Source organism: Humulus lupulus, chromosome X, assembly GCF_963169125.1.
Source record: "Humulus lupulus chromosome X, drHumLupu1.1, whole genome shotgun sequence".
Taxonomy (NCBI): Eukaryota; Viridiplantae; Streptophyta; class Magnoliopsida; order Rosales; family Cannabaceae; genus Humulus; species Humulus lupulus.
Window position 1 is genome coordinate 28,634,298 of NC_084802.1, and position 22,036 is coordinate 28,656,333.

Sequence of the window (22,036 nt, forward strand, 5' to 3'; positions counted from 1 at the left end):
CTCCTTATAGCCATGTGACGATAGGATCACCAGGGCTTAACTGATAAGTGATTCTTTCTTAAGTTTGATTAGGACAGGTGCAAGGTGATTAGTCACCAACATAACCTTCCTCACGACTCTAGAGTCGAAACTATGGACAACGTCCCTTAGCCATGTGACAAACGGTCACCGGGGTCATATACCTTGGCTATAGTCATCTGGTCGTAGACCAGGCAAGCACTTATAGTTCTCATTGACCTTCCGGTCGGTCTAGCATTAATATCCCATATGAGTCATTCAATGCCGACCTCGATTAGATCCAATCTTTAATCGGCCCAGCGCTCACAACGCACCGCCATTTCTGACCCTTAGGTCGGTAAAACACGACCAGTGCTCAGCCCGTGGTAAACTCAACTAATAAGTCACAGCTTCACAGAAGGTTCTGACACCATTGTCGATTCTGACTAATAAGTCAGCGCCATACACAGGTAAGCGATGCCACCAAACATATATCACATGTCCAATATCCATAAACAAGGTATTTAGCATGCTTACTAACAGATACCAGTACAATTAGGACCATGCACAACCACAGAGGCTCAAGCTCTGAACAATGTCATACCCAGTATACAAAGCATGTCCTAATCACATGTTTCTCATGCATCATATGCAGTATATCCAGCAATCCAACATGCACCAATAACAGCCATGCATGTCACGTTTAATAGTCAATCAACATGCATCAAGAATAGCCATGCATGTCATACATAATAATCAACCGACATGCATCATAATAGCCATGCATGTCACATATACACAGGGTGCAGTTTTCTTACCTCAAAGTCGAGCTAGAATGATTAAAAGAACGACCCTTGAGAACGATCAACGTTTAGTCCTTTAGCGGTCATCTAGTCATAACCAAATATAAGGTATCATCAATAAAAATGATCAACATAAGTTCCCAAACCAATATCTAGCCTCCGGGACATCAATCCCCCACTAAACCGGGTACTAGGTACAACCCCGAGGCCTAAAGCTTGAATCCCTAAGCTAAAAACATGTTTTTGGTCAAAATGGCCTTAAGGGCCGCGGCCCTCCCCTGCTGCGCCGTGGCGCGCCCTCAAACAGAGAGGGACTCCCCCTGCCAGACGCCAAGGGCCGCGGCGCTCCCCTGCTGCGCCGCAGCGCCCAGCCCAAACCAGCTAAGTTGGCCACACGCACCAGAATTTCCCCTGTGCTATTTCCTCTCAAACCAGCCCTTCAAACCATCATAAAACCTCTTCCTAACATACAATTAAACCCCCAAATAACACCCATAGCCCACCCTCATCAAATCCCAATCAAACCAACACTAAAACTCCCTTTGATTCACACTTTCCACATCAAAATTCTAAGGCTGAAACTAACAACCAAAACAGAGCATAACTTGAGTTCAATGATCAAAACTTACCTTAAAACCTGTTTTGAACTTCCCACACAAGCCAAATCAAGTGCTCCAACCTAGCCTTTAGGTTCCCTTGGTTGAATCCCCACCTAGAACTCAAAAACCTCAAAGGAGGAGTGAAGGAAATTGTGTACGGGAAAGGAAGATGAGAGTCTCTGTTTTTGTCTTGTTTAGTCTACCACTTTCTACAGCCAACAGCCACCTAAAGTCACATATATCCTCCCTAAAATGACCAAAATACCCTTGTGTCATCCAAAGCCTCTAAAACCATCACAAGGGTAAAATTGGTACTTCCCGCTTACACCGTTAATCAAAATTAACGCTTCCCAATTCCCGCTAATCTCTATATCCTCAAACACCAATAATTCATATCCCATTACCCTTTAATTCCCGGTAATGCTCTAACCATTGATATCACCCCGAGCCCCGAACTTAAACCCGTTATGACTAGACCGAACACTTACACCCCATGATCGTCTCATGTCGATAAGCTCGAACCAATCCACCTTATAATGTGGCTATATTAATTAATCACAATCATGCACCCAAAATATACAATTACGCCACAGTGGCCAAATTACCAAAATACCCTCACAATAATAAATTCTCTCATATGCATGCATCCACCATCATATAATAATATAATTCATGTAAACATGCATATAATCATTAAATACTATAATAAATCAATTATGGTCCTCCCGACCTCCTAATCAAGGTCCTAAACCTTATTAGGAAATTTGGGGCATTACAAAATCCAAGTTCTTAAGCACAAGGTTTTTGGTAAGTATATTTTGATAGCATAGTTCCTTTTTCACTTTCATCCCTTTTCTTCAATATACTCACCATTTTATAAATGGTTTTTAGGAGTGTTCCAAGGTCCCAAATCAGTTCTCATATCCCGGTTATTTTGGTAAGGAAAATAGGATAGGATTTATGTGAGTTATATGATTTTTTTATATGTTATCTTATGAATATGTGTTATGAAAAATGCTATGTTAAGTATGTTTGTAGACTTGGGCATATGACCTATACAACTAACAAGCACCAAATAGATAATGGGCATATGACTTGCTTAGCTAGCAAGACCCCACTAATCTAATGGGCATATGACTTGTTTAGTTTATGGGACCCCAAGTAATAATGGCCATTATAGTATGTATGTGACATAAGTGTTATAGTATGTTTTTATGTTGCATTATGAATTTTTATGTATATGGCTATATGTTAGATTTTCCTTGCTGGGCATTAGGCTCATTCCTTTTATGTTTATATGTGCAGGAAAATAGCTATAGTGGCGGGAAAGGTTCGTGGATGCTTGGGGAATGTGTATTGAGGCGGAATGGATTCAAGGAGTCGAGAGTTTCGATTTTCGAGGATGAAGTCTTTGTGTTTATGGTTTATGTGTATTTTTCCACACCTATTTATGTAATCTCCTTTTTATTATAATTAAGTTATGTTTTTACATTTTAAAACAATGGGATCCCATATCCTGCTTTGAGTTTATGTAAGTTTAACATTTGTTTTTACAAGTTTTTAATAAAGTATGATTATTTCACTTGTAAGTATTATTAGGGATTAGTGTCTATGCTTAAGTTTTCATTGATGGTCCATAGTCTAGAGTAGTTGGGTCATTACAGAGATATTAAAGATGAAAGGCAAATATGAAGAAGAAAAATTCATAAACTTTGTTGCATTAAAAGGGAAATCAACATACAACATAAATATTATCTAGTTACAAGTTGCTTCATCATGATCTTAATAATCTTATGAAAAAGATTAGAAGCACATAACTAGAATAGAAATTACAAAATAAACAAAATACATACTTGAAAATGCTCTTGAAAAACCCCAAATGGAAGAGAGAATGGTAGAGAGAAAATGGTAGAAAGAAGATGGTAACCAAAAATTAAGCACCCCTCAAAATGGTCTTGAAAATTCCCTATTTATAGCCAAAATGAGAGCATTAAAATAATCAACTTAAATTAATTAAATTGATTACATTAATTAAATAAAGTAATTATGGCAAGTAGGGGTAAATTTTAGGGTGTCATGATGAATTTTTTAGTGAAAATGTGTAGATAAGTTGGGTAAAAAAAAATGGTAATTTTGGAAAAAAGGAGACAAGGGAACATTGATGTTTTTGTTCGGCTCAAGGGAAAAGTGTTGGTGGCTTGTTGGGTGGCTGGTGGCAGGGAAGGAGGCTGGGCCGAGTGGAGTTGGCTGCTGGGAGGAGGATTGGGCCAAGCGGTGCTGGGCTGGAGGGGCTTCGGTGGGCAGTTGGACCGAAATGGGGCCGGCGTTGAGGAGGCAGCTGGAAGCTGCTGGAGACGGGCCTGGTAGGTGGGCCTTCGGGTGATGGGTCGAAGCTGGGCAGATCTTGGAAGAAGGCCTGGGCGGCTGGGGAGCAATAATGGTAGGCAGGCTGGGCCTTTGAAAAAAATGCCCTAATCCCTTGCTTTTCTCTTCAAAAATGTCAAATTCTCCTCTCATCACAACTTTAATTTATTTTCTTTATTTTTCTACTTCAAACACCTCAAATGCAATAATTTTCCAAAAAAATAAACATAAAATAAATCTTAATAAAATATTTTCAACTATAAAATAAATCAAGTTAATTCTTTGAAAATATTAATTATCACTTAATTTATATTTAACATTTAAATTCAATAAGACAACATTTTTTTACCTCAAAATAAACAACAATAATTTAAATAATTAACTACAACATTTTACAACAAAATAACTATAAAAACACACAAAAATATATAAAATCAAAATAAAGCTAATAAATTCTAAATTACTTAAAAACTTAATAAATCAATTAAAAACTCAAGAACTAAGCAACAATTAGCGTATAAAATATGGTAAAATAACTCTATTTTGTAGAGTTATCAGTAAGATATAGTATTATTTTGGTATCGAGGTGTAGATCAAGTCATAGTTCATCCAAGGTATTCCTATTCTTAAGTTCAGTTCTTCATGATTCTTTAGTTTTCTTTGTTTTCTTTCAGATCCTAACTCTTGTTTACGATTCTTGGTTAGGTGTTTAAATTCTTTGAAATTTAAGGCTTTCGGTAAGTTTTCACTTTGATGGTTTAGTTCTCTTTTCATCTCCTTTTCTTTAGAAACTCATGATTCTTACTGTTGGTTTTAGGAGTGTTCCAAATCCCGCTCTTGTCTCCATATCCCGGTTTTGGTAAGGAAATAGGTTAGATTATATGTGTTTACATGTTTATGTTATGATATGTTTTATGCTATGATATGATATATGTTGTAGTCACTTGGGCATATGACTTGCTTAGATAGAAAGCCCCAAGAATTTTTATCATTTTCATGGTTTAGAGTTATGATTTACCCTACCTCGATTAGTAGACAGAGGACCTAGACGAGTTATCATATACTATAGTTGTGATCTAACCTACCTTGATTAGTAGACAGAGGACCTAGATGGTTTTATCACACACCATGTTAATGAGTTAATGGCCATTAATATTGTAGTCCTATATGATATACATTTTTATAGTCATATGTTTTATAGTACATGCATGTTTTATGATTTATGATATATGTTGTTAGTAGATTTTCCTTGCTGGACAAAAGGCTCATTCCTTTCTTTTTAGAGTGATGCAAGAAAATGAACATGGAAGGCGGGAAAGATTCGTGGCAGCTTGGCATGTGTGTTGAGGATGAATGGATTGCTGGAAGATCGAGGATAACGTTGCTTAAAGTCTTTTAAAATTATGTTCTTATGTATTTTCGCACTTAGTATTTAAACAATTAATTTAAAGTTTATGTTTTTATATTTTATAACAATGGGATCCCATACCTTATTTTGTATTTGGTACAATATTTTGGGTTTTAAATAAAGTTATGTTATTTCATACGTATGTATTTCAAATTAGTAGCTATATCATAGTAGTTTAATGGTCCGAGGTCTTAGAAATAGTCGGGGCATTACATTATTACTTATAAATTGAATTTGCGTTTGAATTGTAGTTAATTTTTGGTTAACAAATAGAAAATACAAATTCTAGTACAAATCCAACCCTTAGAAATCATCTTTATCCGCACAACCTATACTTGTCATATACCAAAATGACCATCTCAAAAGAGTAAATTTCATTAATACCACTCTTAAGCCTAAACAGTCATTGGTGGTGCCAAAAAATGCTATTAAAGTTAAGAACAATGACGTTATAGGAAAATTGTGTAGTTGGGTTTTGTTCCTCTCGATGAGAGAGGAACTCTTTCCAATGGTACCACCATTTGGACTTGGGGTGATTGGAGCTCGTTGAAAAATTTAGTCAAAATCTAGTAGGAGTCTGTTGACGCAAGTTTTTGCCAACTACGATTTAGAGAGACTTGGCAGTGAATTAGTAAAAGAACAACAAGGTTTTTACATGGTACAGTCTTTAACAAGACCTAGTCCACGACTCAATATTATTTTACTTAAGAGCTTGAAAAGTTCAAGCTCTCTTTGGGGTTTGCAGTTTGGCAGTGTTTTGGCATGCACAAATTGATTTGTCCTTACATTGAGGTCCCAACCCTATTTATAGGTACCTGGGAGTATTAAGGCTCGTTAATTAGAGCTAATTACATTATGACTAATAATTATAATATAAACACGATATTTACAACCAAATAAGGTTGAAAAGTCTGCTAAGTGTGGTTGATGAGCTAGATTAGGCTTATCTACCACGCAAGTTGGGGTTTTCTCTCCTTCCTGAGTAGTTGCTCTAGGTGTACAGTGTACAATCACGTTCATGGGAAAATGGCAATATTGTCAGGTGGTGCACCACCTGTTCCCAAGAGTGATTTTGTGGCCTTGGTCATCTTCTTTGTCTATTGTACGAAGGGTACGGCCACTCTCCAAGGTAGCTACCAGTTATGTCAGAGGTAGGTGGGCATGCATTGTAACGTCCTGGTTACCCCAGAACAGTTACGGTGAACCGGAAATTTAACTCGCTACCTGAGTCCTTTGGTTAAAAACGTGCTTCTATGTGTTATTAATAGGTTAAGGTGGAAAACCAACCAAAAGGAAATGATATATTTTATTTAAAACATAAAACTATTCATGGGCCCATAAAAAACATTTACAAGTTATTTACAACTCAAATGGTCATTATGGTTTCAAGTTTACAAACCCGCTGACCTAAGCAGCAAAAACAGGGTAAACCTCCTAGTTCCTTTGAGAACTCCTTGGCTGTGGTGGTCAAGCGGCTGCATATGTACACAACATCACCTAAGCTCTCCACTCAAGGCTGGGTGAGCTTTTGTTTCCCTTTACCTGCACCAAATAGCACCCATGAGCCAAAGCCCAGCAAGAAAACACAATATATCATGAATATAATATCAACAATGATCGTAATAATCATTCAGGACTTTCAGTCCAAAACAGATGAGTGACAGTCGCAAAAGTCACTAAGGTGGGTTCCGTTCCCTTTAGCCATGTGATGATAGGGTCACCGGGGCTTTACAAATAAATGATCCTTTCACTAGCTTAAACAGGATAGGTGCTTGATGACTAGTCACCAACATAACCTACCTCATGACCATAGAGTCATAACCATGGGATTCCGCTCCCTAGCCATGTGACAAGCAGTCACCTAGGCCTTAGGCCCTGACTCTGAGTAACTAGTCTTAGACTAGTCAAGCGCTTATAAGTTTCATCGACCTTAGGGTCGATCCAGCATTAATGCTCCTAGAGTCATTCAACACTGATATCGATTAGATCTAATCTTCAATCGACCCTGCGTTCATGACGCTTATGCCGTTTCTGACTCTCAGGTCAGTAATATGCGACCAGTGCCGTCCCTGACTAATCAGTGCCATACACAAGTAAGCAAGCTCTGCTAAGCATTTAATATGCAATCAATGTCCACATTTATCAACCAACATGCCTCAACAACAATCATGCATGTCACATATGGGGTGCAGTTTTCTTACCTCTGATTCGAGCGAGAATGAATAAAAGAACGACCCTTGATAACGATCTGACTTTTAGCCCTTTAGTGGTCACCTAGTCATAACTAAATATGGGACACCATCAATAAAATGAATAACAAAGGTTCCCAAACCAAGATCTAGCCTCCGGGACATCAATCCCCAATAATCTGGGTAATATGAACAATCCTGAGGCCTAAAACCAAGTTCCCGAGGTCAAAACACTCAAACAGGCTCAAATCTACCCAAGAGTCGTGGCCCTAGCACCTTGAGCCGCGGTCCCCAGCCACACTAGGAGCAAGGGCCATGGCACCCCATACCCAGGGCCGCGGCGCCCAAGAACAGGGCTGTGGCCCCCCACCCAGAACCAGCCATAAACCCGATTTCCTTCATCCCAAACCTCCCAAAAACATACCTAAACACTTCCAAATCCAAAAATCAAAGTTCCCAAACTTCCCAATGATCCAAAACCATCAAATCCCGAGGCTCAAACGAACCAAAAACTCAACGATTCACAAAATCCAATTCGAAGCTTAGAAACTCTAAAAACTCAAAACTTAAAACTTATATTACTTTTGATTGGGTTGTTTCTCATCAAATCCTTCGGTCAAGAAGCTTCTAATCTCTCCTAGGATCGCTATGCCTCGATCCTCACTTGATTCCGACTCCTAGAACTCAAGATTTCTTCGAAATTGCCTCGAACGGTAAAATGAACTAACAGGAAGAGAGAAAGGGTTTTCTAACGTACGATTTTATCTGACAAGATACTTCAAGCTTAAGTAACATCAAATAAACCTAGTGCTCGGGGTCCTGAAAACACTCCTGGGGGCATTATAGTCAAAACTTCCAGAATTTCCTCATGATCTCAATAACTCTCAATTTATCATCAAATAACATTCTCATTACTCAATATCCCAATAAATGACCCCGTTATGACAAAATCGCTAATTTGAAATATAAGACCGTCTCATGTCGAATAGCTCGAATATATCTCCATAATAATGGGATCTCATCCATAATTCACATTATGCACCAAAATACACAAATATGCCCTCAATGGGCCAAATTACCAAAACACCCTAATAATCGAATGTGGACCCACATGCATGTATATAACATCATATTATAATATAATTCACATAAACATGCATATTATTAGTTAATGGCATAATTAAACAGTTATGGCCCTCTCCGCCTACTAATTCAGCCATTAAACCGCATTAGGGATTTCGGGGTATTACATGCATGTTAAGGGATCGATCTGGTGTGGTCCGTACTCTTTGATCCTATTCCACGTGCATAGTTGAGCCTTTCTTACCAAGTAATGCCATGCCCCTGAGTGCAATAATCTTCATCGTTGCATCAAGCTATGCTCTTTGGACTATCTTGCAAGGAAAAAATTATGGAGTTTTGAGAAGGTAGTGGGGGACTTGCGAGTCCAAACACTCGAGGGGCTAATATACGTTTGCTCCTCCATATACTCTACGAGTGGTTGCTCGTCGGGGATCTAGATATTTCCTCAAGAAGGACACATGTTGGTTGGCTCACGTGCTTCAGAAGGAATCTCACATGACAATAATTCAAAAAATACGAGTAATAACATCCTTTTTGACCGACACGTGCAACGTTCTCTCGCATTGTCTAGCGGTGAGATTTTGCGGTAAACTAGTCATCCGATATTGACAAAGGGGTGGTTAGTGCATGTAATAGGCAGACCTACAATGGTCGACATTTGGCACATGACAACAACTTGCCTAAGAAGAGGGAGAGAAAGAAAGTGACAATTGAAATCCAAACAAAAATGAGGGAAAAAAGAAAGAAAAAAAAAAAGAACTCCCATTTTTTTTTTGACAAAGACCAATTTCATATATATAAAAATCATAATACATTGGTCTCTGACATATGATAGAATTTATTCTAACCAAAGTGAACTCATCAGTAGGGGTGGCAATTTGGGTCACGACACGATGACATGACACGACACAACACGATTAAGGTAAACACGAAGACGACATGTTTAATAATCATGTCGTGTTCGTGTTTACCTTAATCGTGTCGTGTCATAATCGTGTTGACCCGTTTAATAATCATGTCGTATCATAATCGTGTCAGACACGATAACACGAATAATTTGCATAGGTTTTATGATTTTTTTTCATATAATTATGATTAATCATGTTATCGTGTCGTGTCGTGTTCGTGTCATGTTCGTATTTTTGACACATTTAATAATCGTGTCGTGTTCGTGTTTACCTTAATCGTGTTGTGTCATAATTGTGTCGACACGAATCTGATACGTTTACACGAATTGCCAGCCCTACTCATCATCCATCGAAAGTACATGCTTAATGACTAATAAAAAAAATACTTGGAATGACAGATAACAAATGTATAATATTTCAAATTAGAATATCTCATTAAGATAAATAGAATACTAATAAAAATTAGGAAAATTCTTAGTATCCCAAAGACACCCAGAGGAGAGAAGCTAAAAAAAACTACAACAAATAGCTTCTACGATTATAGGTGTAAAAATCTCCAACTCCAACTCTTTGAAGAAAACAAGTTATAGAAATATCAGCTACAAGGACATCATCTACAAGAAGCTCACAAATTTGAAGTAGAAAATAATCCATTATTATTGCTTGTTTTAATTGCAAAATAAAAAATTGACATTAGTAAATAAGAATGATATGAATGAAGAGAAAAATAAACTATATGTAAAAAGTAACAATTATAAAAAAAAAAAAAAACTTATTTGTTAAGTGCAACTCTTACCATCAATGCATCCTATTTAAAATCTCATAAGAAAATAATAATTCAATAATTCAAATAACCAATAACTATAATAACTTTTTATTAAAATAACTCTAATAATTATTATTAATAATAATGATAATAATAACAATAATCAAAAGAACTCCCATTTTAGATATGCGTTATTTGTGATTTCTGTTTAATAAATATCGATATTATAAATTTTTATAATAAAGTTTAAAAAGTTAATATAAGGTGTAAATATCCCTAAAAAGTTTAAATCCAAATAGAGGATTTCACATCCGGCTTCTATTTCTAGTCCAACGTTGTCAACGATCTCCAATATGCGAAAGTATTATTTTCATATGTCTTCTCCCCTGCCACGTGTCACTCGACATAATAGTGAAAATTTGCAGGAGCCAATTAACAAAATTAACTAATTTGCTTTTAGTTAACACACAGTGTTTCACTATTTTTGTCAATTCACTATTCAGAGGTCTGGTTGCAAATTTTTCTTTTCTCAGGGGCTAAATTGAAAAAAAGGAAAAAGAAATGGATTGGACCGCCGCCAACAACCTCAGAAACAGCGAAATATAACAGTCACAAAAAAAGTAGGGCCCACACTAGTGGCATTTCCGATTTTCCAATCCTAACAAGTTTTCAAAATTCAAAAATTCAAACGCGTCCTTCTGGAAACTATCCACAAAAGACATTCTTCCAAACTTAACGGTGTGCCTCTCCCACACTATATTTTTTCTCTCTTTCTTGTCTGAAATATCCAATTCCTTTTATTATTCCAATTCTGCCCCTTCCATTGCCGTCTTTTCCAACTCCTTCTTCTCCTTCCCCTGAGACTACGTACGTATTTCTCTTGGTTTTCTTTCTGCTGAGTCGGCTACAACACCAATAACAAGAGCAAGGGAGCTGAAATTTTGTTGAAGATGACGACTATGGAGAGTTTGATCGGTTTGGTCAATCGGATTCAGCGGGCTTGTACCATGCTCGGCGACTATGGCGGTGGTGATAACACTTTTTCATCTCTCTGGGAGGCCCTTCCTTCCGTTGCCGTTGTTGGTGGCCAGGTGTGTCTTCGTTTTCTGTTATTTCGCTTATCAACAACCTATATGCTTTTGGAGGGTTTTAGCGCGCGAAAACTTGGGATTTTGTGGTGATTGGTTGAGTTTTTGAGGCTTCTGAATTTTATTTTCGGGTTTTTATGTACGATGGAGATGGTGGTTGGTTAAGGGTTTTAGAGCACGAAAATGGATTTTCTTTTAGAAACATAGACCTGGGGTTTTGTAGTGGTTGATTGAATTTGTGGTGAGAGGGAGAGTACGTTTGACTGTTTCAGTGGTCAGTATGAGTATCTGATTCTTTCCTTTGTTCGGGTTGTTGTTGGAAATTGATAACAGAGTTCAGGAAAGTCTTCGGTATTGGAGAGCATTGTTGGACGTGACTTTCTACCTAGAGGATCAGGTCAACAAAGCTTCCTTTTAACGTTTAATTTTCTTGTATATGGTTTCTTCTTATTTGCTATTTTGTTTTAGCAAGTATATATAATGGAATTTGGATTGGAAAATCTGCAGGGATCGTGACGAGGCGGCCTTTGGTCTTGCAGCTTCACAAGACAGACGAGGGAGCTCAGGAATACGCCGAGTTTCTTCACCTGCCCAAGAGGAGATTCACTGATTTTGGTATGTGGTGTATAACTTAATAATGTATTTGATTCGTATCTGTTTGTACATGATCAACTTGTTTCTCATTCCTTCTCGTGTTGATTTTTAGCTGGATAACATGTGCTTATATGAAACAGAAATTGATATTCTTCAGTGTTTTATTTACATAATTATTTTGCCAAAACATTTGACGCTTAACACCAGAGCTGGCAATTAGGAGTCGAAAGCAATTTTGGAGTTGATTTATTAATGTTCTGGAGACCAGTAGATGTAAATAATTTCACCTTTTTTTTCTGAATAGAAAATACTTTCACTTTTTACTTTGATATAACTCCTCTATTCTTAAATATTTTAAAGTAACATTTGATGGCAACTAGGATTTTTAAGCATTCCTTAGTTCTTTTTTTTTATTATTTTAATAAAAAAGAATTTCACCTTTTCTTCCAATAGTAATTTATAGTGTGTCTGATTAAGATAACACTTGATGATAATCCTCTATTCCTCCATTGTTTCTGCAGCCTCGGTTCGTAAGGAAATTCAGGATGAAACTGATAGAATGACGGGGAGGTCAAAACAGATATCTCCTGTTCCCATCCATCTCAGTATCTACTCCCCTAATGGTTTGTAGTTCTTGCTCTTCCTTTATGTTTCTTACTTATAACATCAATTTATATTTTTCCACTTCTTGTTTTGTTCTTGCTCACACTAAGTTTTGGTTTTATGCATCTGGCAGTTGTCAACTTAACTCTCATTGATTTACCTGGTTTGACAAAAGTTGCTGTTGGTACGTTGTTTGTGTTAATTGTTACTTTAAAATTCCTATTCTGCATATGTTATTTACAAGTTCTGTGACTGAAGAAGATGTTAATTCTATTCAGAGGGGCAACCTGAGAGTATTGTTGAAGATATTGAATCCATGGTCCGAAGTTACGTTGACAAGGTAATAAGGTCTTATTTTGAATACTGGGACTGTTTTCTGCTGTAACATTTGGTGGTGAGTGGTGTTTGCAGACATCTGCAAAGATCTTGCTTAGTAAATTTGTCTAAAATACTTGCACGCTCAAATTCATATAAGTCCTTGCTACAACTCATTATTCTATAACAATTTTTGTGTACAAGATGTTATGTTGGTTCAATTTTTCTGTACATGGTGTTTCTGGATTTCTACAGCTGTCCTGGATGATTCATTTCAATAAAAATGCTTCTAAGTTCTTATGCACATCATGTGTGTTCTAATAGATGAGTTTGTGCTTTTTGTAGCCCAATTGCGTCATATTAGCGATTTCTCCAGCCAATCAGGACATAGCAACATCTGATGCAATCAAACTTGCTAGGGAAGTAGATCCTGCAGGTATGCTCTATCATTTTCTTAGCCGATTGTTTTGCCAATCATTAGATGGGTTGTCATTTTTTCGATTCATGTTTATGACATAAACTGCCACAGGTGAACGGACTTTTGGAGTGCTGACAAAGCTTGATTTGATGGACAAAGGAACTAATGCATTAGATGTAAGATTTATTTCCATGGTGATCTGTCTCTGGGCTCCATGTATTTCTTTTACTACATACAGGCCGTATTGGAAATGGCTTCTGACCAAGCTGGCTCATTTATAGTTCTTGGCTTTTTTCTTACTATATATTGTATATAAAGTTCCCTAGCTAGTATTTAGGCTTTGTTATTTTACGTCAAAGTCAAATTTGTGCACTTGTCATCTATGAAAACAGTCTCTTATGTGTGTTTAAACTGTGTCAGTTTATATTTTACTTGTCTGTTATCCACAAGTAGTAATTCTAAAATTTTATCTGTGCTTGTCTCACATTGTTTTTATTTTTGTAAGGAAGGTTCTTGAAGGAAGATCTTATAGGCTGCAACATCCTTGGGTTGGAATTGTTAATCGTTCACAAGCTGACATTAATAAAAATGTTGACATAAATATCGCAAGGCACAAGGAGCGTGAGTACTTTGCAACTAGTCCTGACTATGGGCACTTAGCTAATAAAATGGGTTCAGAATATCTTGCAAAGCTTCTCTCAAAGGTTTGGAATTTACTTTTATTTCTCTTCTTTTAATGATTTTTTTTTGCCATTCTGAATTCCCCCCTCCCTTATATAGGTTAACATGTTGACTGTGTAATATTTGTTTGTACTTTTATAGCACCTGGAATCTGTAATTAGGGCTAAGATACCTAGCATCACATCTTTAATTAACAAAAGCATTGAAGAACTTGAATCTGAGATGGACCATCTTGGTAGGCCTATTGCTGTTGATGCAGGGGTGAGTTGTTCATTTTTCATTCATATTGTTTATAGAATAAGAATATTTATCATGTGCAGCTGTAGTTAACTAAAAGCATTATTTTTTAGGCTCAATTGTATACTATTTTGGAACTTTGTCGTGCATTTGACCGGATTTTCAAGGAGCACTTGGATGGAGGGTAATACATTTATCAAGTTTTCCCACCTTATATAATCACTAGTCTTTAAGTGTGATTTTTTGGAAGTCAAAATTCCTTGAGAATGCGATTTTATTTTTGTATTTAACAATTTTCTCTTACAAACCATTGTATTCAATCTTTAGGCGGCCTGGTGGTGACCGAATTTATGGAGTCTTTGACAACCAGCTTCCTGCTGCTTTGAGAAAGCTTCCATTTGATCGGCATCTTTCTCTGCAGAATGTAAGGAAAGTGGTTTCTGAGGCAGATGGTTATCAGCCCCATCTGATTGCCCCCGAGCAAGGTTATAGGCGCCTAATTGAGTCTTCACTTAACTATTTTAGGGGCCCAGCTGAAGCTTCCGTTGATGCTGTAAGTATTCACAGCTTCATTTCTTCTGATAGTTCATAAAGAACAATAATAAATTATTCATTCTCTGATTTACTTTGAAAACTTTGAACTTGTTGTGTAGGTTCACTTCGTGTTGAAAGAACTTGTGAGGAAATCAGTGGGAGAAACTCAGGTAAATTCTGGGGAAGTAATTGGTGGCTATTCTGCTTAAGGAAGTGTTCTTTTCAGTTTCATTCCATTTGCAACAAATGAAAAAAGAAAGAGAAGCTTGTTTTCTTCTAGTAGAGAATATTCACTTTTATATTTGTCGCTGACAGGAGTTAAGGCGCTTTCCAACTCTCCAAGCAGAATTAGCTGCTGCTGCTAATGAGGCTTTGGAAAAGTTTCGTGAAAACAGTAGAAAGACGGTAGTACGGTTGGTTGACATGGAATCTTCATATTTGACCGTTGAGTTCTTCCGGAAACTTCCACAAGAAATGGAGAAATTACAAAACCCATCAGGAGCAGCAGGAGGAGCGGCAGCAGCAGCGGCCGCCTCACCCGCAGACCGTTACTCAGAAAACCACTTCAGAAGAATCGGGTCAAACGTGTCCTCTTATGTGGGAATGGTGTCTGAGACACTGAGGAGGACAATTCCTAAGGCAGTGGTGTATTGTCAAGTTAGGGAAGCCAAACAGTCTTTGCTAAATTTCTTCTACACACAAGTAGGAAAGAAAGAGGTATGCCCCCCCCCTCCCCCCTCTCAATCTCTCTCTCTCGTGATTATCTATCTAACATGCCCAAATTGTGTTTCAGGCTAAGCAGCTTTCACAACTGTTGGATGAAGATCCATCATTGATGGAGAGGAGGCTACAATGTGTAAAGAGGCTTGAGTTATACAAGGCAGCTAGAGATGAGATTGACTCTGTAGCATGGGCTCGCTAGACTCTCACTAATCACTAGTCCATACTACAAGGACATAATTAGTTGCTTTTGTATCATATAGCTGCTTTTGTCTACTAAGGAGATCGTTGGTTTCACTGGCTTATTGGTGGTTGATGTCTTGATGATATTCTTTAGAATATTAGTAATTTTTTTCCTTACATATATTAGTAATTTTTATTATTTCATTGTTGAGCATTGTCTCATGCTTTGGGATGGGATGCTGTCTTTTTCCTCGTGTTTGATGGAATTTTCCTTGTACATCTTTACACTTTCTTGACCTTGTGATGTCTCCTTGTAGCATATTAATAGATATATTATAATTTTTTTGTCCTTTTAGCTATTTGGGAATAACTTTAGTCAAGATTGAAAATAAAATTGCCAAACCCTAGAGAACGATATGGTTGGGGAGTTGAAAGTTGAAGAGAGGAATATATGAATAGTATTGATTATTGGGATGTAAGTGGATTTGTCATATTCATATATGTGTAAATATTTTAATAATGAAATGTGGGTTTATAAATTTCAGATCAATAGTAATGGGAAGTTTACATATTATAAATGGTTCTATTTTAATTTTATAAACAATAATTTCAAAACTAAACCACGACTCGAACTTTTTCATTCATGTAATACTGTTCATACTAAATCCATACCAAATGGCATCCAGCTCCAAGTTTAAGCATAAAATTGTTAGTTAGATTATGAAAAAAAGAAAATAATAGCGAAAAGATAAACTGGGGAGTAGTTACTTGAGACTAGTTCAAATAATTGAGGAGAGATGCGGATTTAAGTTCTCGTAAATATATCTTATGAATAATACATAAATAAACTTTGCTATCAATTTTTATAAACTGTTGATTATTCATAAGATTAATGGAAGATTAGTTACACGTTTGAGTTTGAACTTCGAAGTTGCAATTGGGTGAGGATCAATGACCAAGATAACTTGGGTGAGTAAGGTTCTTTAACATGGTTTGGCGAGTAAATATAATAATATTAGATTGTATTAAGAAAAACAAAATAAAAATAAAACGAAAAGACGATAATTTACAAATAATGGATTGTATATAATATTAAAGAAAAGACAGTTTAACATTGTAAATTTGGATCAAATCTTAATAATGACTTTCTTAGAATCATAAACCATGTGATATCTCTACTTTTATACTGATTATTTTCATTAGAGTACTCAAACAATCTGTAACAAAAGAATCATGGGAAGATTTTCCTTGTACAATCCACCTGATATGCTTCCATTGTAAATGTTCTCTCTCAAAAGTCTTCCAAAGCAGTCCATAATTTTGGGTCATCAAAATCTTTGATAACAAAGGAGGCTCCAGCATCTAGTAGTAACTTTTCAGGGTTTCTGGTGCCTAAACCCACTACTGGCATCCCAGCTGCTACACCAGCTTTCACTCCTGAAACAGAGTCCTATAATAAACACAAGGAAAACTGAGCAAGTTTATCAGAGTTTTTTGATAGGCAAAATTTGGTATGAGGCAAAGCTAACAGATTTCCAGAATAAACCTCAAACACCATAGTATGCTTATGTGACACTCCAAGTGCTTGGAGACCCTTCAAATATGGATCCGGGAATGGTTTTGCTCGTTCGCATTCGTTTCCAAGGACAATGATTTCGAAGAAACTTGCAAGGTCCAGCATTGAGATTATGAGATCGACGTTTTGTCTAGGAGCATTCGTCACTGCAGCTCGCCTTAAGCTGCGATCATCTATCCATTTGCACAAGTTTTGTAAGCCCTTCACTGGTTTTAATTGCTCAGCAGCCAATCTGCATGGACACACCTAGTAAGTCTTGGTTATAACAGGCCTAAAGCAAAATGAAACTGATGGGTTTTAACTATTTTCCACCCTCGCATGTAAAATTCTGAACACTTGAACTGAAAATAAAGATAAAAGGAGTTATTATATAAAAATCAAGAAAGCTAGAGGATTAGTAGAATCACAAACACTACTCTTCGAGATGTAATAAGATACTCAGACAATCTCTTAGTCAAGACAGAAGGTAAATGCTAGTAAGTTATTCCAATGCCACTAAAGAAAATTGCACAGAAACTCATTCAAGAATAATATTGAAAGCACTATATAGACAAGGCGAGTTCCCCCTATGTGCATTTTTTTTCTTGTAAACATGTTCAGATGGTTCTCTTACTTCCGGAACTAAAGATTGTACGGAACAAATTGACACAATAAAAAAGCTTTAGTATGCTTTTCTCAGTGTTTTTTCATGGAACAAAAGGCAAAGTCAAGAAATGCAAGTTTGGTCTAAATTCTAATTCGAATTTGGATCTAACTACTGGCCAAAAATAAACATTAACAAAATAAATAAAGAATACAAATATTTAACAACTGTTTGCAAATAAAGAAATTATTACTTCTTTCTCCATTTCCACACACCTAAAACCTATAAAACCTCAAGAACCCCTCTCTCATTAAGTTACATTGTTGCCCTCTCTCATAATTTGAAAATAACTATTCCTCCCAATAGATTAGCACCAATAGTAATAGGCATACTATCCTCATAGAAATCCATGTATATAGATACTCTATGAAGAATCTTGGTATTGTCCAACTACCCTAATCCCCAATCCTATCTAATAAACTCAATTAATTAATTGTCACCCACAACATATTCTATATACAAGCAGACAATGTTCTTGACTTTACTATTGGGCCTTGTTCAAATAGTAGTAATTTCTTATACCTGCTTCATATGAATTATCTAATGATACACACACATGAGTAATTATTAGGTCATAGATTACCTTCGGAACAAGCCTTCCTTTTCCTCCATAAATGTGCTTGCTCTTTGGAAATCCCAATCAGGAAGGAGGACTTCACAGAGCTCGTCATTATGCTTCCCACTAATATTTTTGATGAAGAATTCTTCAGTGATGGGAATTCCACCATTGAACCCTATCTGTGTTTTTTTTACCACCACTTGTTAGTATGATTGATAATATGATATATATATATATATATATAGAGAGAGAGAGAGAGAGAGAGAGAGATGTACCTCTTGAAGCATTAGACGAAAAGCATCATAATGTTGAGGATCCGAGTCACACAAAGTTCCGTCGATATCAAATAGAATGGCTTCAAGAGGAGCAAGAAAAGCTAGAGAACCTTTGGTACTGCCATTAAACAAACACTTTCCTATATCATGTTAAGTATTCAAACATAATGAGAAGAAAAAGAGATTTCAAAAGAATAGGAGAAATACCCATCAATGGATTTCGACTCTAATGAAATGGAGGCCCTGGGAGGGGTGTAAGAAGCTGGTTTTCTGAGGTTTTGAGTAGAAAGAAAGGTTTTTCTTAAATGGGTATTCGGAAAATTGTCACATGGGAAGGGGCAATGAGAAAGCTGAATTGAAGTAAGAGCTACCATAGTATATAGAAGAGTATGATGATGTTATATGTGATTGTGAAGTGATATATATATATATGGAGAGAGAGAGAGATAAGCTCTCTTTGTCTCTTGCAAAATTGAATGGTTGTTCAGATTCAGAATATGCTGATTCCTTAATCGTTTTCTCTCTTGCCTTTATGGGGATGTACGGCCGCCGTCGACCAAAAACAAACTACTTGCTTACGTAATATAGTTATGTTTGTTAGGAAAATGACCAACATTTTTCATAAAGGGTATGTTTACCGATGGCTATTGATTTTTTTTCTAATTGAGTGAATTTTATACGCATGATCAAAAAGTTTTTTTTTTACAAAGTAGTATTAATTAAATGTGTTTTAAAATATTATTTTTTGATGTTTGATAGAATAATTTTATTTTTATTCTAAATTGTTAGTTTGATAAATTATTTGTAATTTTAGTTCAAAATTTTTGGATAAAAATCAATTTTAGGGTTCTATTTAAATTATTTTACATAATATAAGGTCTAAAAAAATAATTTCTTAAAACACAAGAGTCAAATAGTTAATAAGATAAAACATAAAGTCCAAAAATGTATAAACCATTAATTATAACTAACTAAACATTTTTGTCTTTCTAAAAAAAAAATCAAACAAGCAAACTAACTAACACAGTTATCTATGTAAAATCCTCTAGAATTGTGTTGACATATTTATCAACGAAAAATAATAGAAGATTAAAAACATGGTTTGAATGTTAATGAGATAGTTTGTGAGTCGATGTTATAGACTAAGAATTTGGGCAAGGACAAAATTCTCTATGGTTACAATTTGGTAGCGTTTTGACATGCTCAAATTGTGTTATTGTTTTTATAATGATGTCTAGGCCATATTTATAGGCGTTTGATTATGCTTATGACTTTTTAACGAGAGTTAATTACATTATTTTTCCTAATTAAATACATGTGAAGAACATAGTTTATATAAATGAAAGCACGAAAAAGGTATTAAGTGTACGAAATACACTTGATCTTCTGGGCTCAGCAAGTAAGTGGATTTCGTCTGATGGAGTACGACCACATCTTGAGAAATGGTAGACAGTGTCAGGCGTGAGTGTGATTTTAACATTCCAAGTTATCGATTAGGAAAAAATAACCATTCTCCTTGCAACCACCGTATTATGAGTGGTATGCGGGCATGTGTGCTTTTGGATTAGGTCATGATCTCCACGTTCTTTTTTGTCTTTATCTACGTGATTGCGACTTCTTCAACAAGTTATGGCTAGACCCAAGTCATTCTCCCAGAGAAATTTAGAGTTTTGCCACTTAGGGCAAATATCTTTTATGTGGGTTTCTAGGACCCGAAAAGCTAGTTGGGTTTCATTCTGATTAGCGGATTAGGTCACGAGTAGCATTGGCCACCTACTCGGATATTTGGACAATTGTGTGGTGGTTTACTCGTTTGATAACTTATTCGGTCGTCCTAAGTACGACATGTGACCAAAAATGAGCATATCCTGAGAACGTCTCCCATAAGAGATTTTGAATAAACACAAGTAACAAGTGGTTTATATGTATGGTTTAGTTTATAACTGATTTCATATTATGTAGGTGACGTGTTTGTAATTTTTTGTTACTCTATTCTATATATTTTTTTTGGGAGGAGATATTCTATATTTATTCGTGGCTTTAATCTTTTTTCTTTGATTCATCATGTAGTTTTGAATTATTTTCTCAATTAAATTTTTAGTTTTAAAAAATCTTCAAGAGTTAAATCTAATATGATATAATAAGGTATTTATATAATTTTTAGACATGTAATTTTTAATCAAGATAAGAATTATTTTTATATTTATTTATGTTTTCAATCATGTCACTTGATGGTCCCAAAACGGGTATGTTTTAAAAATTTATAACTCGCAAGCGCACGAATCGTATATGAAATATAGTGTTCGTGTAAACACGAGATCGAACTCAAATGAGTTGTCTAAAATAAAAAAGAAAACTATTTTAAATCAAAATTAATAAATTATAACCTAGTTGCAAATATTGATGAGATTTTTTGTATAATGAAAATAAAATAAAAGATAATAATAAATAAATTAAAGACAATATATAAAAATAAATTAATAGTAGAAATCAAGATGATAAAAGAAGATTATTAATGTATTATAATCCACAAAATATAAGTTCAATAATATTTATAAGCACATTGATTCCCAAGCTTCATTAATACACTACAACAATAAAGCCTATTAGCGGCGTAATTATTAGTGGCGGACTAAGTCCGCATATAATGTCCAGTATATTAGCGGCGGACTTGGGGTTCCGCCGCTCATAATAAGTGACTATTTTAAAAAATATTAAAAAATGTATTAGCGGCGGACTGTACGACTATTAGCGGCGAAAGCTCAGCCGCTAATAGTCCAAAATAAATGCCCGGGAACAGTTTTTAAAATTTATTAGCGGCGGATAATCACCTTTATTAGAGGCGGACTATCCGCCGCTAATACTATCAGCGGCGGGTAATCACCTTTTATTAGAGGCGGGCTACCCGCCGCTAATAATATTATTGGCGGCGGGAGAAACTAATAGCGGCGGGTCCCGCCACTAATAATTTTATTGGAACCGCCCATTTCCTCTTAGCGTCTGTTCTCAAACTAATCGCCCATTTTCTCTGTTTTCCTCCGCCCCTTCGTGACTCTCCCTAACGCCGCCCATTTTCTCTGTTTTTCTCCACCCCTTCGCGACTCTCCCTAACGCCGACTCCATCTCGAACTGCTCTCTCTCCCTAACACCAAGCCTCTCCAGTCCCTCACGCTGGTTCGCCACAAACACGCGAACCCAATTGCCTCTTCTAAGGTGAACCACTTTCTCGCATATATATATATATATATATAACAATGTATCTATATTCATATTGTGCTCTAAATGTTTTTATACTTCTCTCAGGCTACGACAACTAGTGACCCACGCCGATTGGCCTCCTTCGCCACTGACCCATACCTCTCAGGCGTAAGTTTCTTCTATTTATTTCTTTTGGTTGTTAGCTATATTAAATGTTGTAATTCAAAGCCAAAATAAATCCATAAATTATATTCATGTGGATAATAGTGTCTTCTCCTATCTATATATATATATA

At 36.1% G+C, this 22,036-nt stretch overlaps 2 protein-coding genes across 2 annotated transcripts; one reads left to right on the top strand and one right to left on the bottom strand.

Moving 5' to 3' along the window:
* The first annotated feature begins 10,853 nt into the window (after window positions 1–10,853).
* On the top strand, window positions 10,854–15,835 carry LOC133804528 (phragmoplastin DRP1E-like). The gene is made up of 15 exons (XM_062242683.1): window positions 10,854–11,208; window positions 11,539–11,602; window positions 11,713–11,820; window positions 12,321–12,422; window positions 12,536–12,586; window positions 12,681–12,742; window positions 13,063–13,153; window positions 13,247–13,311; window positions 13,645–13,839; window positions 13,958–14,077; window positions 14,167–14,237; window positions 14,381–14,606; window positions 14,707–14,757; window positions 14,903–15,304; window positions 15,381–15,835. The coding sequence occupies exons 1-15, from the start codon at window positions 11,068–11,070 to the stop codon at window positions 15,507–15,509; spliced, it is 1,878 nt and encodes a 625-aa protein (XP_062098667.1). The 5' UTR covers window positions 10,854–11,067; the 3' UTR covers window positions 15,510–15,835.
* A 720-nt stretch (window positions 15,836–16,555) lies between these two features.
* On the bottom strand, window positions 16,556–19,042 carry LOC133804529 (haloacid dehalogenase-like hydrolase domain-containing protein Sgpp). The gene is made up of 5 exons (XM_062242684.1): window positions 18,751–19,042; window positions 18,544–18,661; window positions 18,293–18,447; window positions 17,037–17,298; window positions 16,556–16,940 (listed from the first exon to the last, which is right to left on the bottom strand). The coding sequence occupies exons 1-5, from the start codon at window positions 18,915–18,917 to the stop codon at window positions 16,782–16,784; spliced, it is 861 nt and encodes a 286-aa protein (XP_062098668.1). The 5' UTR covers window positions 18,918–19,042; the 3' UTR covers window positions 16,556–16,781.
* Between the last annotated feature and the right edge of the window lie 2,994 nt (window positions 19,043–22,036).

What these genes read in the sequence shown, in the direction of transcription:
- LOC133804529 (XM_062242684.1), bottom strand. Translation starts at nt 18,917, where the DNA reads ATGGTAGCTCTTACTTCAATTCAGCTTTCTCATTGCCCCTTCCCATGT. An exon ending in GAGTCGAAATCCATTGATGG is followed by an intron (nt 18,662 to 18,750) that starts GTATTTCTCCTA and finishes GTTTAATGGCAG; the next exon opens with TACCAAAGGTTCTCTAGCTT. An exon ending in AGCATACTATGGTGTTTGAG is followed by an intron (nt 16,941 to 17,036) that starts GTTTATTCTGGA and finishes TGTTTATTATAG; the next exon opens with GACTCTGTTTCAGGAGTGAA.
- LOC133804528 (XM_062242683.1), top strand. Translation starts at nt 11,068, where the DNA reads ATGACGACTATGGAGAGTTTGATCGGTTTGGTCAATCGGATTCAGCGG. An exon ending in TAGGGAAGTAGATCCTGCAG is followed by an intron (nt 13,154 to 13,246) that starts GTATGCTCTATC and finishes AAACTGCCACAG; the next exon opens with GTGAACGGACTTTTGGAGTG. An exon ending in TTGCAAAGCTTCTCTCAAAG is followed by an intron (nt 13,840 to 13,957) that starts GTTTGGAATTTA and finishes GTACTTTTATAG; the next exon opens with CACCTGGAATCTGTAATTAG.